At 40.7% G+C, this 18,600-nt stretch overlaps 1 protein-coding gene across 1 annotated transcript; it reads left to right on the forward strand.

The window, feature by feature from the left end:
• Positions 1-3,444: 3,444 nt before the first annotated feature.
• On the forward strand, positions 3,445-7,999 carry LOC117462597 (C-C chemokine receptor type 8-like). Its single transcript, XM_034104870.1, has 3 exons — positions 3,445-3,468; positions 3,571-4,049; positions 6,961-7,999. The coding sequence occupies exons 1-3, from the start codon at positions 3,445-3,447 to the stop codon at positions 7,226-7,228; spliced, it is 771 nt and encodes a 256-aa protein (XP_033960761.1). The 3' UTR covers positions 7,229-7,999.
• The last annotated feature ends 10,601 nt before the right edge of the window (positions 8,000-18,600 follow it).

An 18,600-nucleotide genomic window follows, 5' to 3' on the forward strand; every position in this document is an offset into this window, starting at 1 on the left:
TAATATCGGAAGTATCGATTTTTTGTGATCGATCCGCCCACCCCTAGCGGAGAAAGCACAGCTCTCGACTTCTCCCTTTCTCTCTCTACGAGGCGAGTGTCAATTCTTATTGCCATTGCAATTAAACTATCCAGGTCAGAGGGAAGCTCTAGAGGAGCCAACTGGTCCTTGATGGGACCAGACAGCCCATGGCGAAAAGCATCGAAGAGGGAAGAAACATTCCAGCCGCTGTCTGCAGCCAAAGTGCGGAACTCCACAGCGTAGTCAGAGACACGCCTCCCTCTCTGGTGTAAATCCATTAGAGCTCTTGCTGCTTCCCTGCCCGGAGTTGTGTGATCAAATATTTTGCTTAAAGTCTGTAAAACCTCTCAGGGAATTACAGACTGGCGAATCTCGAGCCCACTCCGCCGTAGCCCACGCCTCCGCTCTGCCGGTGAGGTGGGAAATGATGTAGGCTACCTTAGCCCGTTCAGACTGGAAGGAAGATGCTTGCAACTCGAAGTGCAACCCACACTGGACCAGGAACGCACGCACAACAGTTATCTGAGTCTCCGGAAAAACGCTCTGGTCTGGAGAGGTGAGGAATCAAAGGCAGCGGTGTCGGCACGGTGGAAGGAACAGGACCGGGAGCTGTAACCGGATCCGACGTAGGAAGCAGAGTAGCAGAGCGTAGTGGATCGAGATGTGCCACCAGCTGCTGGATCTGATTTGCTAGCTGGCAAACCTGGCTGCCGATGGAGGACTGGAAACCCTCATGACGCTCTGACAATTCTCTTACTGCCTGGCAGACAGCGGTAAGTTGTTCATCTTGCAGGTTAAGACGAGCCCCCAGGGATCGAATAGCGGCCCGCAAAGTCTCAGAGTCGGCTGAGTCCATGGTTCTGGCCAGTTCCTACTCAGAGACAGAGGCTTAGGATGCAAAAACGGGTCTTTATAGCCAAGGTTCGGTACACAGGAGATCAGTCAGTAAGGCTACCAAAACAGACAAGGATTAGGCAGGGACCGGGTCAGGACACGAAGCTGGGTCTGGTACACGTGGAATCAAGATACTAGGAATAAACACTGCTGGAACGCTAGGAATAATAAAGACGAACTGGCACAGAAGGGAATGTGGATGCAGACTAAGTAGACAGAGGAGAGATGATAATGGGGCACAGGTGAGGATCAGGGTTTCCGTTAGCCGGTAATTACCGGTTTTTAGCTGGTAAAATGTATTAAAAACCGGTAAATTCAAAACCTGACGGTCAACATGTCTGGTAATAATTAGGGAGGCTCCGATCGATCGGCCGCCGGTCATTATCGGCCGATATTCAGTCTTAATAGTTTGATCGGTGCTCTCTATAAAGGCCGATCAGGAGAGCTGGATCTGATCGATATGGACATAAACGCGAGTGAAGTATAACCGGACGCGAGAGAGAGATCAGATCAGCTGCTGAGTCTGACCGAGACACGCAGCTCTGCAGAATCACCTGAAGCCCCGCCCTCTGTTTAGCGGGCTGCAGGAGCTGCATGAGAAACTGACGTGCTGTCAGGAGAGAGAGAGGGGAAAAGAGAGGATCCGTTTCTCCCGTGTTATTATTCAAATGTAATATAAACTTTTGAATAATGTACGTTATCTACTACAAGTAGTTTGTTTGAATGTAATAATTATGTTGTTTGTTGTTTGTGGAATCATTTATTGAAAAATGAATCTGAATTTTTCGATCTGTTACGATTATAAACTGAAGCAATATAAAAATGAGCCCGTGAACTGAGTTTTAAACTGAAGCATATCTGCTCATAGTCCGGTAATTACATGCTAACGGAAACTCTGCTACACAACTCTTATTATTATTGAAATATGACCGGTAAGTTTCAAATTAGTCCGGTAAAATAAATTCTGCCCGGACATTTGACCGGCGAGAAAAAATCCTAGCGGAAACCCTGGTGAGGATAATTAGGGATGGGAAGCAGGTGGAGTTCAATCAAGGGCAGGAAAGCTGAAACTGAAATGAGAGAAACAAAAATGAAAACAGGAACAATAACAAAAACATCAACATGCTGGCTAGGGCCTTACACTCCGATCATGCAAAATTCACTTTTTGATGTCTTTTATACATAAATATGTGTCCCCTGTGTGTCAGGAAACTCACAAAGCGACATAAAACAAAACCATCTTTCTTTTCCTCCGTACCCAAATCTCTAAAAACGGGGCTACAACCGAGCTGATCCAGATTTGCTGGCAATATGACGTAATATCGGAAATGTGGGCTGGCTTTACACCCACGGCCCTATCAGAAACGTTGCTATCAGAAACAATGCGCAACGTGTTTTGGAAGTAATATGGTCTTTGTTTACATTAGCAAGCATCGATCACACTCACAGCTAACCTGTACTGGAGAGAATATGTGTAAAAAAACAGGATATAAAAAGGTACTCACCTTGTGGTAAACCAGCAAGAAAAAAAGCATTTGAGCTCCATACTGTTTCAGAAATAATCCTTAATGTGGTTTTGAACAAGATATGGCGTTTAATCACGGCAGCATTTAGTTGTATCTGGGTAGAATTCTCCTGATCAGATACTCAGCATAAAATCCCCCCCCCCTTTTTTATTTTTTTTATTTTATAAAGCTTTAGACCCAGAATCAGCACTTCTAACAGGGCTGAAATAGAGGGATACGAGGGATGTCTAAAATGCATGATCTGTTTGGTATTTTGAGCAAAATGCATCATAGACATGTTTTTTAATATATTTGTATATATCTGAGACCCATACTATATGCCTAAAGATAGCATGATAGGAGAATTTTGAGTTTAGCTATCCTAGATTTGGGACAGGGTGACAAATGCAAGTTAATTTAGCTTCATTAGCTTTTTAAGTTGGTTCTAAAAATGGTTCTAAAAATGATATGTGTTGTATTTAATCAAACAAGTAAACCAATTCCATTTATTTCCCCAATTCAATTTCCAATCAAGTTTTGTGATTTGATTATGCATTGTACTGTAGATAATGTGAAACACTTCTTCACTGCATTTTACTTAATGGTTTCATATGAAATCATCTATCTCAGTTGTTACTGTAGTTGTTATATTGTCACCTTTTAGGAGTCTTGCAAACAAAATCATTTATTTTCAAAATGTTGTATACATTTGTATTGATCAATTTGGAATTTGGATTTTTTTTTTGTTATTTGCCTGAACATATCATCATCATCATCATCATCATCATCATCATTTCCATGCTACAATAAAAAAGATCAAAACATATTTCTGGAGTGTATCCTTCCTTCCTGCTGTTTCTGTGTTCTGTGTTACACGTCACCAGTTTTGGTTAATCTTAACATAGTCATGCCTTCACTGGAATGATGAAGCAACACCTCTGAATAAATTAAAACCAAAGGCGGAGCTACTGCATGAGTTTTCTCTTGTATTGCTCAACTTCTCCGTCACAATCATATTCACCACATGAAGAGACAGTCGTTGTTCAGGGTAAGTTGTTTAATATTTACTGTAATTGATTTCCATATTTAAGGGCAATGTTCTTACTACATAATTATTTTCTGTCTTGTTATATTTTTCCCTCTGCTGCAGGACTGGGTCATTGGTCATGTTGCCTGCACATTTGTGACAGTGACACAGATTGTTGGTTTGTACAGTAGCGTCATTCTACTGACTGCCATGACTGTGGACCGTTTCATAACTGTGGTGCTGCACAACATGCCAAGAAACAAAGTAAGGAGGCAGAGGTTTGCAGCATTGATCTGTGCAGCTGCATGGATCATCAGCATTTCTGTTTCTATATATTTTGCTAACAAAGTCACGGTGGAAGACTGGGGTGGTCGTTCCATGTGTTTGAATCTGATGTCATATGTGGACTTTGATTTTAAACCTTTAGTGTCTCTGCTCTTCTTCTTCCTGTTATCCATCATTGTTTTCTGCTATTCTGCCATCCTCAAGAAAGTGTTGCAGGCTTCAAACAGAAGAAAGCACAGGACGGTAGTGGTGGTGTTATGTATAGTTGCTGCCTTCATCATCTGCTGGGTACCTTACACGATTATGTCTATAATCCAACCTGATCTCACCAGAATGCGTGACTCCACCACGACTCCTTAACACCACAATGCGTGGTGGAGTCACGAACTTTGTTACATTTGCGTGTCGGCACCACGCAAACAACCCCAATGTAAAGTGAATGAGGCTCCTTTGTCGTGGTGCACACACGCATTTCTACAACGTGCATTGTGTGTAATGCAACTGTTATTTTTATTAAATTAGTTAGTTTTTAAGGAAGGCCAGAGCTTCAGCTGTGTCAAATAGATTGTTCCCTTCAGTTAACGTTATTTAAAAGATAATGATCATGTCCCCTGTATTATATTACGAGCGTCCATTCCCATTGGATAACGGAGAATTTTACACCCGGAAGTAAGTAGCCTATTCTCCTTACTGTCGATTGATTTTACAGTGATATCTGCACTACTCATCGACTAAAAAACACCAAATTGTCCTTGTTAATTACACAACATTGATTGGTTTGAATTGTGTACAATGCTTTTGTATTTTCCCCCTTCGATTCGGAGAAACAAATATATGTTCAGTTTAGGATGGCCAAAGACACTACACTACCCAGAATCCTCAGCTATCGTTTGGGACTACACCATGTGCTTAGCTTGACAAACCCCGTGATCAGTCCTCAACCTCTGTGATTGGATGCGCGACGTTTACACAGAGCGTCCAAAAGGACTTTGAAATGGAATGAAACCCATCGACGGCACACTATTCAAAACAGGAATCGAACGTGTCCTACCCCCCTCCCCCCCTTAGGTCACAGGCTCCTCCAACAGTGCTACGCAATAAAACAGATGCACAGAAAAAATTGTGAAATAGTGCAATAAGAGTCTATATACAAGTGATTGGAATATGATATATTAGATAAATAATTTCTAAGTAGCAGCCAGATGAATGTTATTTCTAAGTTCAGGTGTTTAATAGTCTTCTGGCCTGTGGGATGAAGCTGTCTCTGTGTCTGGTGGTTTTAGTCCGAATGCTGTGGTACCGCCTGCCAGACTGCAGCAGACAGAACCGTTTGTGGCTGGGGTGATGGTGGTCTTTTATAATCCTGAGGGCTTTCTTTAAGGTTAACCTGGTATTTTTAATCCACTACATTTATTTTAGTTACTTTACAGATTTGGATTAATGATGTGAAATATAAACAACCCTTAAATCAGACCTTAGTTACACCTGAATGAAATTCAGTGAAGGTGATTATCAAGTGCCAACAATCAGGCGAGATATTTGATAGTTGGTGCTTGAGAAGACTACATATTTATCTGCAGATCCGTTTAAAGCATATTCATTACTCGTTATTCTCTAATAGTTCATTAAAGACTGTATATAATTGCTATGTTGCACATCCCTTTCAAGATTTCAAGATTTTCTAAGGTTTATTGACATATCATATACACAACAGTGTAGTTATGCAATGAATGAACAACTTGGGTCACAGGTTCATCAACAGTGCATTACAAGACATCTATCAATGTGTGTATACTTCCACCATTACACTGTCGTATTCTGCACATTTCTTTAATTAAAGCCTTATTAGTTAGCACATCCTCCTATCAGGCACTAAACTGTTTTACTCTAGATATCATTTGAGTATCTTCTTGATATTTTCTATTCTATATTTATATAATTGACCTTCTACTTTCCCACTATGTTGTATGTACTCTTAATATTTGAATGTTTTCATAAAATATAACACATTCAAAAGTGCGTTACAAAAATGAAAGACATTAAGAAAAAGGCATTTTAAACAGTCATTAAAAAGCAACACAATCTTCCTGCATTGCAATTACTCTAAACGTGTAATAACGTGCTTTAACCAGTAGGTGGTTTGGGTTAAAAGGCTGTCAAGTTTACAGTGTTAACAAAATAAAATATACTGCTGTTTCCGGTTTAGTTTACGACGAATATTATTTTGTTATTGTTTTGATATTTGTAACACAAAAGCGATGGAAAAAACCCATAGAAACCAAAAAAAGATGGTCTTAACATGACCCAGTCGTCTAGTAGTTAATAAAAAACAATAATATCAAAACAAAATATTACTACTAACTTTATTGTGAAATTAAAACAGAACGGTAAAAGAATAGTTTCCGGTGTATTCTGATGCCCGATTTTTGTAGATAAATAAAGAACTAAGACAGATGTGTAATATTTAATGCAGCCAAACCATTTATTACAATGCATTCATGTGATGACTATCAAAGAGTAAAGCAAGCACTGCTGAATAAAGTATGATTTTCTCTTTTACGAAACGTTTTTTTTCATATGGAATGCAGTTGGAGGTCAACCAATCAAAGAACTTGAGGACTGATCACGGGGTTCATGGTGTAGTCCCAAACGATAGCTGAGGATTCTGGGTAGTGTAGTGTCTTCTGCCGTCCAAAAACTCCGAACAAATATTTGTTTCTCCGAATCGAAGGGGGAAAATACAAAAGCATTGCACACAATTCAAACCAATCAATGTTGTGTAATTAACAAGGACAATTTGGTGTTTTCTAGTCGATGAGTAGTGCAGATATCACTGTAAAATCAATCGACAGTAGAGAATAGGCTACTTACTTCCGGGTTTAAAATTCTCCGTTATCCAATGGGAATGGACGCTCGTAATACAAGACATGATCATTATCTTTTAAATAACGTTAACTAAAGGGAACAATCTATTTGACACAGCTGAAGCTCTGGCCTTCCTTAAAAACAAACTAATTTAATAAAAATAACAGTTGCATTACACACAATGCACGTTGTAGAAATGCGTGTGTGCACCACGACAAAGGAGCCTCATTCACTTTACATTGGGGTTGTTTGCGTGGTGCCGACACGCAAATGTAACAAAGTTCGTGACTCCACCACGCATTGTGGTGTTAAGGAGTCGTGGTGGAGTCACGCATTCTGGTGAGATCAGGTTGCTATAATCGTGTCCCTCAATGTACCTGAAAACTGTAATGCATTCAAACGTGAGATTGCCTTAAGTATTTGTCAGATACTTGCTTATTTTCACTGCTGTATGAACCCTATTCTGTATATGCTCTCAGAAAAGTGGCGAAAGCATCTTTTGGATCTTTTTAGCTGCAAGAAAGTCAGGAGGGTGAGAGACGGAAAGAGAACCACTGGCTCTTCTGTTAAGCAGAACATAGCTTTTAAAGCACAAAGCTCTGCTGTTGTGTTGGAAACAACCTGCAGCTAGACATTCATCGCTAAAATGAAAATATCCATTAATACTTCATATTATATTTGTTTGAAGTTTAACCTATAGTGTTCACATTTCCATAGAGATATTAGGGGGACTACTTTAATGTAATTCTCTATACATCTTTGATCCACTATTTACATTTTAAACAGAAGTTTACGCTTTCCCATGCAGTATTCTTTTAAAACAGACCCTGGATTTCGGACAGGGTGACAAATGCAAGTTATTTATATTTGTATTCAAATCTGCATAGTTTTGTTTTATGAGTTTTAGGTAACTCGCTAGATAATTTAGCTCTTATTAGCTTGGTGAGTTGGTTGTAAATACTGTCACTGGCTGTCTTAAAGTTTTATCTTACTCATTAAGGCTAAAGTTTGCAAAAGGTTTGTATCCCTAAGAAAACCATGTAAAGATTCAATGGTGTTGTATAACATTTAATGCTTAGGTATCTATGTTTTACATTTTGTAATAAGCCATACATAAGTCTTTCAACAATGTGACACTATTTGGAAAACATTACGCTCAAATATGATAAAGAACAGTACAACCCCGCCAACATTACTCTAAACTCTGATAGCATCCGGGCCAGCTTTTTTTCATTTATCTTTTACTCAAGCTGCAGACCCACAAACAGATATGCTGATACGCTAGATAAGTCCATCCTCACAGTCTTTCGCTTGTGTTTTTGCTTTAGTGTTAAAAACTACAAAATAAATTACATCATACAACTGATAAATACAAGCTTGAAAGACATTTCACAAAAGGTTAAGGCAGATGCTATTTTTTTTTAATTTTAATTTACATTTTTTAAAGATGATATGTTCAATTTGTGTTACATTTTTTGTTTTTGTTTAATATCAAATATATATATATATCTAAATTGTTTATATTGTCACCTTAAAGAGTCTTGCAAGCAAAATACAAATATTTTCCTCTCTTTCTTGTGACCAATTTGGAACTTGAAACAATATAAAATGTGTTTATTTTTTATTGATAATATAACTATCCTTGTAATTTTCATGTTTTACAATAAAATACAACAACAAATATTTCTGGAATGTCTCCGTGTTGCTGTTTCTATATGTTATAAAAGCAAAACAGCAACAATAAATATGTCACCATTTTTTTGTTAATCTTAATATATTCCTTCCTTTACTGAATTGACTGTATGATGCAACACCTCTGATTAAGGTGATATATGTATATATATATATATATATATAATCATGTCCCTCAATGAACCTGAAAACTGTTGACCGTGACATTATAGCCTTTAGTATTTGTTGTACTTGCTCATTCTCACTGCTGTATGGGGCGGTGGTGGCGAAGTCGATAGGGGACTTGGCTTGGCAACTGGAAGGTCACCAGTTCAAGTCCCGGCAAGACCAAGTGCTACCGAGGTGTCCCTGAGCAAGGCACCGTTCCCTACACTGCTCCCCGGGCGCCGTTCAAAATGGCAGCCCACTGCTCCTAACACTAGGATGGGTCAAATGCAGAGAACAAATTTCCCCACAGGGATTATAAAGTATATCAAAATCAAAAAAGTATGAAAAAAAGTTTTTTTTACTTTGTTTTTATTAAACAAAGAAAAGAAAAAACACAAACACCTTACATTACTTTACAGCACATCAGTATCAATATACACCAAAGACAGTACATATCAGCAAATGTTGGAAAAGATAAAATAAAAATGCAGACTCTATACAAAGGAAAATACAAAAATAAGAAATGACAATATTAAAAATAATACCACACATACATCACAGGATCTGGGATTTTTCTCAGGCAGAGAAATAAGTCGTTAGGGGAGACCACCTCTGTTGAAACAGGTCTGTCATTAATTGTAATTGGGCAGTCAGAGCCTCCATCCCATATACCTCCTTTAATTTTAGTTTCCATTGTGCCAGTGTAGGTGGTTGTGGCTTCCTCCAATTCAATGTTACCATTTTCCTAGCAGTCATCAGGAGTATATGCAACAGGGACAGGACAGGGCCAGGACAGAGGACTCTGGATTGTCTAGAAACAATATTATATCGTCCGCGTATAGACCCACCTTATGTTGGTTCCCATCCTCATCTTTTATTCCCTGTATATGAGGATTACTCCTGATTAGTTCTGCAAGAGGTTCAATACTAAGGGCAAACAGGGCTGGGGATAACGCATCTCCCTGCCTCGTCCCCCTTCCCAACGCAAAGAAATCCGAGCAGTGGCCATTGACTCTAACTCTCCATCTTGGGTTATTATAAAACACTTTGACCCAGTTAATAAAGGTCTGACCAAAGCCCATATGTGACAGTGTCCTCTGCAGAAATGTCCAATCTAATCTATCAAATGCTTTCTCCACGTCTAGACTGAGAAGCATTGATGGGGTTTTCCTCCCGGCTGCAAGTGATTGTAAATTGAGAGCTTTTCTAACATTATTAGTACCATGGCGCCCAGCAATGAATCCTGTTTGGTCTGGGTGTACTAGCTTCCTAATGCACCTCTGTATTCTACTAGCCAGAATAGAGGTCAGGATTTTAAATCCTGACAGAGAAGGCTTGTGGGCCGATAACCCATACATTGTGTGGGGTCCTTCCCTTCTTTATGAATAACCGTAATCTGACCAGGATTTCGGTGGGTCTCCTTCATCCAATGTATAATTATATACCCGACATAGGACTGGTGCCAACTCATTCACAAAAACGTTATAGTACTCCCCCGAGTACCCATCGATACCGGGAGATCTGTTATTCTTGAGTTTACCAATACTATTTCCTGTGTAATGGGGGAACACATCATGTCAGCCCCCTCCTGTGACAATTTGTTTATTTCTACCGAGTCAAGGAGACGTGATATTTTATCCTCCTTCCCTTGTACCTCCCCTCATATAGCTTTTTGTAATACACCACAAATGCCTCTGCTATATCTTTAGACTGAGATGTAACTTTCTTTGTGTCTGGATGTTTAATTTTAGAAACCACTCGGCTAGATTGAGTTTTGCGTAGTTGAAAGGCCAATAACCTACTCGCTCTATTACCCATTTCATAATATTTTCTTTTTACAAATCTAAGCGCTCCCTCTGCCTTATAGGTAAGTAGATCATCTAACTTTTGTTTTTCATGTTTTAGCAAATCCAGTGTGACCCTGTCCCTCGATACTTTGTGTTCCCTTTCAAGTATAGTTATTTCAGTCTCTAATTTAAGTCTCCTCGCCTCTCTTTGTTTTTTTAATCTAGAAGAAATTTGAATGATCCTTCCCCTCATCACAGATTTAGAACCATCCCATAAAATAGGAGTAACCTCACCATTATCATTTATATCAATATATTCCTTTAGGTCGTCACGTAATTCCTGTTGCATCAGGGGATCATTTAGTATTGAGACATTAAGCCTCCAATATCTGAATTGTCTATCCTGACCTAGGTTCATTTTCATTGTGATGGGGCCATGGTCAGATAGTGTGATTGGTTCTATCTTACATTATGTTACTCTATGCATGTCAACCTTAGATAGGCAAAACATGTCTATTCTAGAGTAACTCCCATGAACTAGAGATCTGTATGTATAATCTTTATCTTTGGGATGGAGACATCGCCAGACATCTACCAAACCCAGTCCATCTACCAAACCCAGTCCATCTACCAAACCCAGTCTATCTAACATCCCCAGGGAAGTGGTTGTTTTCCTAGATCTGAGTCCCTTCTTAGCAGGCAATCTGTCCATGCTCCCATTTAATACACAGTTGAAGTCACCCCCTATCACAATAGTTCCCTCCCCCTCATCTGCCAATTTGGAAGCTATTTTCTTGAAAAAATAAGGACAGTCCTCATTCGGGGCATATGAATTTAGAAATGTGAATTTATCTTCCCCACTCGTGCCTATCACCATGACATATCTGCTTTCCTCGTCCTGAATTACTCTTTCACTGGTAAAGAACACAGACCTACTGAATAAGATCGCAACCCCCCTCTTCCTCCCACCCTTCACTGTAAACCCGTTCCACCCAGTCTCTCCTCAACTTTAAATGCTCAACTTCAGACATATGGGTCTCTTGTAACATTGCAATTGAACATTTCAAAGCCTTAAGCTGAGAAAGTATGTTTTCCTCTTAATAGGATTTCCCAGTCCCTTAATGTTGTAACTAACTACAGTTATACTATCCAATATAAGTCTACCTTTAGTCCTTGCTGTCATTGCAGGGCCTTCTAATTAAACTGAAAATGTCAAGTGCAGGGTCATACATTGTAACGGTCCTATCAGCTGTAAAGAAGTAAAGAGTAACAAAAACGATAAACTCAGTATTAGAAACAAAACACTTCAAACTGGCTTCCAATTCCTCAATTGGGGCCTGTACTCAGGGGCGCCGTAAGGGGGTGAAAAGTTAGGACGATTCTAAGAGCCCGTGACTGACAGGGGCCCCAACATTTTCAGAACATTAAGAACAAAAATGTAAGTAACCTTTCATCAATCCTCAATAATTAACATTAATAGAACATTATATTGATAAATTACTCACTAAATGTACGATTCATTTAACTTATTTTCTTCCAAAAGTTAATTACCCAAAGCCTCTGTACACCCCCTTCTATTTACGTGTAATGGTTTGGTCCTGCCTCCAAATGGATGGATGGCCTACCTGCCTGTCAGCCTCCCATCGGGGCACAAACTTATCTCGTGCCCTCATTGGTCATGTGCGCGTTCGTGTGTGTTGGAGGAGGGGCTCTATAAGGAAGTGGCAGATTTTCTCCGGTTGTGTATTTTCAAATTCTAGCGATCTCGAGCCGGTTTCTCAAACTTACCTACTCCACCTTTAACATCCCGATAGCAATGAATATATTAAATGCTTTGACAATAAATACATACAAAAATGTCATCTGTGGAAGCCGTGGCGCTGTAAAAAGCACGACCAATCATCTGAGCCGGCCCAGCTAAAATAACTGGATGGCCTACCTGCCTGCCAGCCTTACATCTATGCACAAACTTATCTCGTGCCCTCATTGGTCATGTGCGCGTTAGTCTGTGTTGGAGGAGGGGCTCTGTAAGGAACTCTGAAGGAAGGGGCAGATTTTTTTCGGTTGTGTACTTTCAAATTCTAGCACACTCGAGCTGGTTTCTCCATTCTTACCTACCTACCTTTAATAAATGCAGGCACATTTTTAGCGCCTATTTTCATACTAAATCAGTTGTCCCTCCCCCTTGTGCCAGGACCAACAGATCCATCTCTAGGCTCAGGAGCCCTGTCCCCCCATAAGGCTGAACCTGAACCAGCTTTTCTCCCAACTGAAGGAGGTGAGCAGCATTGTGTTGAATGCCACTTAACATATCTGAAGGGAGACTGGAATACAATATATATATATATATATATATATATATATATATATTAGGGCTGTCAAACGATTACAATTTTTAATCAGATTAATCACAGCTTAAAAATTAATTAATCATGATTAATCACCATTCGAACTATGTCCAAAATATGCCATTTATTTATGTATATTGTTGTGGGAATGGAAAGATAAATGAAAGCCGGCGGATATATCCATTTAACATACAGTATCTATGTTTATTATAACATTTTTCTGCATGTCAAAATGAAAGATAACCCACACACCTATCAATCATCAAACCGTGGGGTCTTAATTCATTACGTGTTGATTTCTATCAACGGGGGAGTACTTCAGGAAAGTCGACAGAGGGGGGGGCGCGCTAGTGGAGTACTTCGTGACCACAGATGCCCCTTTCACACCAGCGCCTTTTCAGCTCCGGCTCGGAGCTAGAGCCTGAAAAGCGCCGGGTTTTCCTGTTCACACCGGAGCTGCGCCGGCTCTTAGCTCCGGAATCCGCTTCATTTCCAGTTCCAAAAAATTGTCGGTCCAGAGGCAAGAGCTTTGGAGCTAAGAGGTGACGTCGCTTACGTCTCTCTTACGTCGAGGCGTGCAGGAAACTAGACCCACCTCCCATGGGTCGACTGTTATGCCTGCCTACAAGCAGTAGTGCCTATAAACACACTTTATAAAGTCAGGCAACACTAACCAGGCTTCGTGTGATTCTGTTTATTTGTGCCTTACTTTGACCATCCGTTCGCTGTTATCGATCATTGTGGAGAGAGGCAGACGTGTTGTTTTGTATTATTGCAGCTATCGGATGCAAGTAGTCAGTTTAGCTTCGGTTGCTATGCTAACATCACCCGTTTTATACCAGAGAAACTTTCATAACAGCGTTGTGATACCAAACAGTGTCAATTCAGACTGACACACATTCACTTAGGCTAAGGGGAACTGGGGATATGCATCAGCTGCTTGTGTGAGTCGGACAGTGAATACTTTAGAGCGGCCGCTGCAGTGTGAGCTAACCGGCAGCTAACGGGGGAATAAACTCCTGTGGAAGAGCAGCCAGCACTGCAGCAGTCGGTAAATGCTGCAGAAACACATTACTAAACAATGAACCACGGCACTCTGGAGCAAAGTATAAGGTTGGAGAAGTCGTTATTCAATTTATTCTGGCTTCGTGTGATTAAAAGCAACACGATCATCGACCCGACGCAGTTGTTGTTGTTGTTGTGAGCTGCCGTTGGGGGGCAAATCAGCGATGTAAACGGTGACGTCAGCAAGGGCAGCTCTGGGGCGCCAGTGGGCGGTGTGTACAGAGCGGGAGCTGAAAAGGGAAACTGGAGCTGAACCAGTAAAGCTCCCGCTCGGAGCTAGAAACTGAAAAGCGCTGGTGTGAAAGCCGCAAGAGTGTGAACGTTGTGATCAGCTGTTTTAGCGCAGTTCTCCAGTGAAGGGGGGAGTCTCCCTCCGCAGCCGGTTGGCGTAGTTTTGGCTCAGTTCCGTTGTACAGACCGACGTTAACAGCAGCCCTGTCTGTGCACACGGAGACCGACTCTGTCGTCCGGTGATCTGACCGCCTTCTGGAAAAGCTTCACAAGCACGTCGGTACGCAAATGCGCTTTGTGACACAAGTGACGGTACGCATTTCAGATTACGCACATAACCTGCGTACCAGTTATGTGCACCCCTGTACCAGAGCCATATTATTACTATTATATGGCTCTGCCCTGTACTACAGCAAGAGTATTCTCCGTCGGGACTTCCTGCAACAACACCACGCCGTTATCAAAGATGTTCTATTGAGAAGACGATCACTACGTGACAAAAGTTTTCAAAACCGTGGCGACTGAAATCAATCTTACTAACTGCTGTCTGTGCATTTTACTCCGCGCGAATTGTGTTAGGAGATTTGGTAGACAACTTGTCCACTTTCTTAAATCTCCTCGCGTTCCTACAAGCCATTATCTTACAGGAAGGAAACCCAGAACCTACAAGTAACCGTTTAACAATAATCCACTTTAATGGTAATATACAATGCAATACAATCAAGTACAATCAATACAGTACAAATTACATACAGTTCTGTGGGATCCCACATTTACCTGATACTCACGTGAGCCAGCCAGCCAGCCAGCCAGCCAGCCAGCCAGCCAGCCAGCCAGAGAAGAAAGAGACCGAACACAGCGGGGTTTCTGTCTATATCCCTCGCTGACCCAAGGAGGAGTTATCTGCGCCTCCCTTCCAGACCAGTGATTGGCTGCCCAAATTATCATCAACACCCCACATCTTAAGTCCCCAATCCCAGTGGCTCAGCTTCCTTATCACAGGGATCTGAGATGACTATGTCAACTCCACACCTTCCCCCTCTTCCTTTGTCCTCACAAAACCACATGTTAGCAGGCCCAAAACCAGCCCAGTTTTCTACACAAATCATTTTCAAGCTTCTTCACAGTTTGCACGAATACATACAAATATTTCCTTACAATTCCCTCTTTTGCACTCTTAAAAAGAGAGTGCAATTTACACAAGGCACTTGCAAAAAACTGCATCCTTGTCTGCTGAGTCTCCATACTTTTTATTCTCAGTGTCCACAGTGAAGGGCACTCCGTCCAGGCTCTCGTTGCAGATGACGCAGCGGAAGCAACCGGGGCGGTAAGACTTCCCCAGGGCCTGCCGGCCTGCATGTCCATGATTAGATGTCCACCTGCGTTGCACTTGTCTGCAGACTGCTGGAACCCAGAGTACAGAAAGTCCTCTTCACAGAAAACCCTTCCTGCGTCATAGTAGAACGCCTTCCCTCTCAGCCTTCGACTACAGGCGCTGCAGGTGAAGCAGCTGTCATGGTAGAGGCTGCCCATAGCTTGGCAGTGATGGCGGCTTCCGAGTCGATGCTGAATAGATTTCCTTTCGATCTTCCTTCTCCGGTCCGATGATGATGCCTCCTGGGACGACTGCTGGATGGATGTCCTCGAGGTCCTTCTCCTCCAGTCCGCTGATGACAGCATCCGAGTCGACCTCCATGACGAGAGCCAGATGTCGTCTAGGGTCCTCGCAGGTGTTTTCCCCCGCCGCACACTGGCTCCAGTGGTTGACAGTCAGCCTCCTGCGTCTCGGGTCCCCCTTTTGGCGTCAACAACCTGTGTGGAGAAATCTGATACAAATCCCTCAAGCCTACGCTCCGGGCTCTGGGGCCCTCGGCTGTTTGACCCACCACTGCGTAGGCAACTTGGAGCCTGTTGGTGGGGTGTCTTAAAACAACAGATGTCTGTGCACAGGTTTTCTAAATTAATTGTGCAGCTTCAGAATCTTAATACTTGGACTGTGCCCACTAAATAAGAACCCCAACATCTTTAGGTAAACTAAATAACATATTTCAATAGCTCTGAATTTCTGACAAGCATCTGTGTTTATTTTTAAATGAAATCCCTGAGATCCCATTAAAAATCTAAATATGATTTGAACTGCTAATGTTTCTGGTAAAGAAACACACTAATCTTATGGATTCAAAAACAACCAAAATCACAATACTAACAAAGTGAATGGCTTCCTGGTGATACTGCTTCTACCCGTCAGTGCTTAGATATTATCCCACTCAAAAATGAATACAGAATTCCCACCAACTGTCATTAAATGTAGATGAAATGTATATCCCCATAATGACCTAAACAATAAAGTCTATGGCTTTTACTTCTTTACCAGACTAGTTACATGATGTTGTCCAAATCACATTGTGTCTCATTACATTACTATGTTTTAGCTTAACTGTAAATATGTTCTTTCTACATTTCAAACCTCAGTTACTTTAATACCTGTTGAAACATTAGTTGACACATTACTCACCGGTCAGCCTCTCCAGTATTTCATTCTGGACTTACATCTCTCTGGTAGCCCCTTGGCCACTGATTCTCTACCTGTGTTACCTGCTATAACTCAATCAATACTACAGACATGTCAACATTCACCAAACAGCCTTTTATCCCCAAATATGGAGCAGGTCAATTCTAAAACTGTCAATCAATGGTCAGATTGAACAATGGAGTTGGGCAGCAGGTTCCTTTCAGTCCCTAAATGAAAAATGTACATTGTAAAGTTTACACTCCCCCTTTTTTACACATTCTCTCATGTGTAAACAAAAACCTGTATGGGAAGAAAACCTTCAGGTCATAATGGATTATAAGACAATACCAAACATTTTTCCCAGTAAACACTTGAGAGTGTTTCTCTCCATCATTCAGTCCTAAAAGAAACAGAATCCCAAATTTCCTAGTTTGAGTTTCACATTCTGCAAACAGCCACCTCCTGTGGGAGTGAAACATCATCAACCAGATTAGATACGGTTTCCCCTTTTGTGCAATGTTAGGAAAGCTCTCATTTCACACATTATTATCACACAAAAATAATGTGTTAGTCCAAAACATGCTTGATTAGTCATCGTTTTAAATCATGCAGTTGCACTGATCACATGCAGACATACACACACTCACACTCACACTGTCAGGTTGTAAAGTCAGGTTTGGTCAGGTTCACCGCAGAGTCAGTCATTGACAGTGCCTTCCCAAGTTACCCTGTCTGTCAGGGTCAAAGGTCAGTTGGTCTCCGTCTTTTTGGCCATGTGTTGTGCTCTGCAGAGACTTTGATGTTCCAGCACAGGCCAGCATCCTCCGTCTATACAAATCTGTATATGAGCGCCATCATTTATTAATTCACAATTACAACTATAATGTTCAAGATATCTCCAACCCCTCCTTGCTGTTTCCCTCATTCCCTGAAAAGTGTCTAGCCAAAAAAATGTCACTTCCTTATTGTACTATTACTATTACTGCAATTCATTTACACCTAATTAGTATTAAAATGACTAATAGATCTATTTCAGAAACATGTGTACCTCACTATCTTGTGTCAAAACATTACTAGGATCTGTAAAGATCTGCTATTTATTCCATAACTCATTCTATCAATTTATCTTCAATTCTGGTGCACTTAAAGAACAATGTTACCCTCTTTCACAGTGCGTGGAACTCTGGGTGTCTGAACATGAAACCAGTACCTCAAATTGAAATACTATATTTTGTTTAGAACCAGCTTTCCCTTCAACATGACCTATATAAATAAATATTTATCTGATCTTATAGAGCTGTTACTAAAACTCTCCCTTTGAACTGATCAATACTGTAACAAATTAAAACACTACCAAATTCACACACGAATAAAAAATCCAGTGCATACTTCCTTCATGCCCCCCCCCTTTTTTTTGTATCAGTGTATATTAGACTGATTTTTCACTTGCCTTTAATAGTTCCCCTCTTTTCCGCTATTTTTATTTACCAATTGACTAATTTATGGTCCATACATCTTCTTATCTTCACTTATTTATCAAGTCAATTCAAGTTCTTTACAATACATTAGTAGATACCTTGTGGAGTCTTCACAATAACTAATCCCCTCTAGGATATGAAATCCATTCATCTTCAAGCAGATACTATGTCCTTATTTATGTTTTGTTCATGATAACAATGGTATAACAACCACATGTCATCCATTCTGGTCCACCTAAAAACCAATGTTAAACTCTTTAGCAGTGTGTGGAACCCTGGATGTCCGAACATGCAACCATTCCTCCCTCCTTTATCAAGGATTTAAAAACAGAAGTCATTTCATATTTCCCATGGTAATAACTATGCTACAATGGTGAAATCAATTATTTAGATTGGAATACTATATCTGGCTTGGCACCAGCTCTCCCTTTAACATTATCCATACAGATAAAGATTTGTCTTATAGAGTGGTTCCCAAAACTATCCCACTACTTTATTCACACGTGAATAAAAATGTCAAAGAATATTCTGTTAACCTGATGAAAAGATTGAAGAATATGGTTGTACTTTGTCATGTGGCCCCCTTTAACCCTCAGTGTGTTCTCATTTTACTCTAATAGTTTACTGCTATTTTTAATTTAATAAATCTTTCTGTCTTTACGTATTTATGCTTTAAATGTGCGTTTTGTGAATAAGTGTGTTTATGTGTAAACTCACTCATTCCCGTTTTCCTTTTCTCCTCC

This window comes from Pseudochaenichthys georgianus, chromosome 17, assembly GCF_902827115.2.
Source record: "Pseudochaenichthys georgianus chromosome 17, fPseGeo1.2, whole genome shotgun sequence".
NCBI classification, from domain to species: Eukaryota; Metazoa; Chordata; class Actinopteri; order Perciformes; family Channichthyidae; genus Pseudochaenichthys; species Pseudochaenichthys georgianus.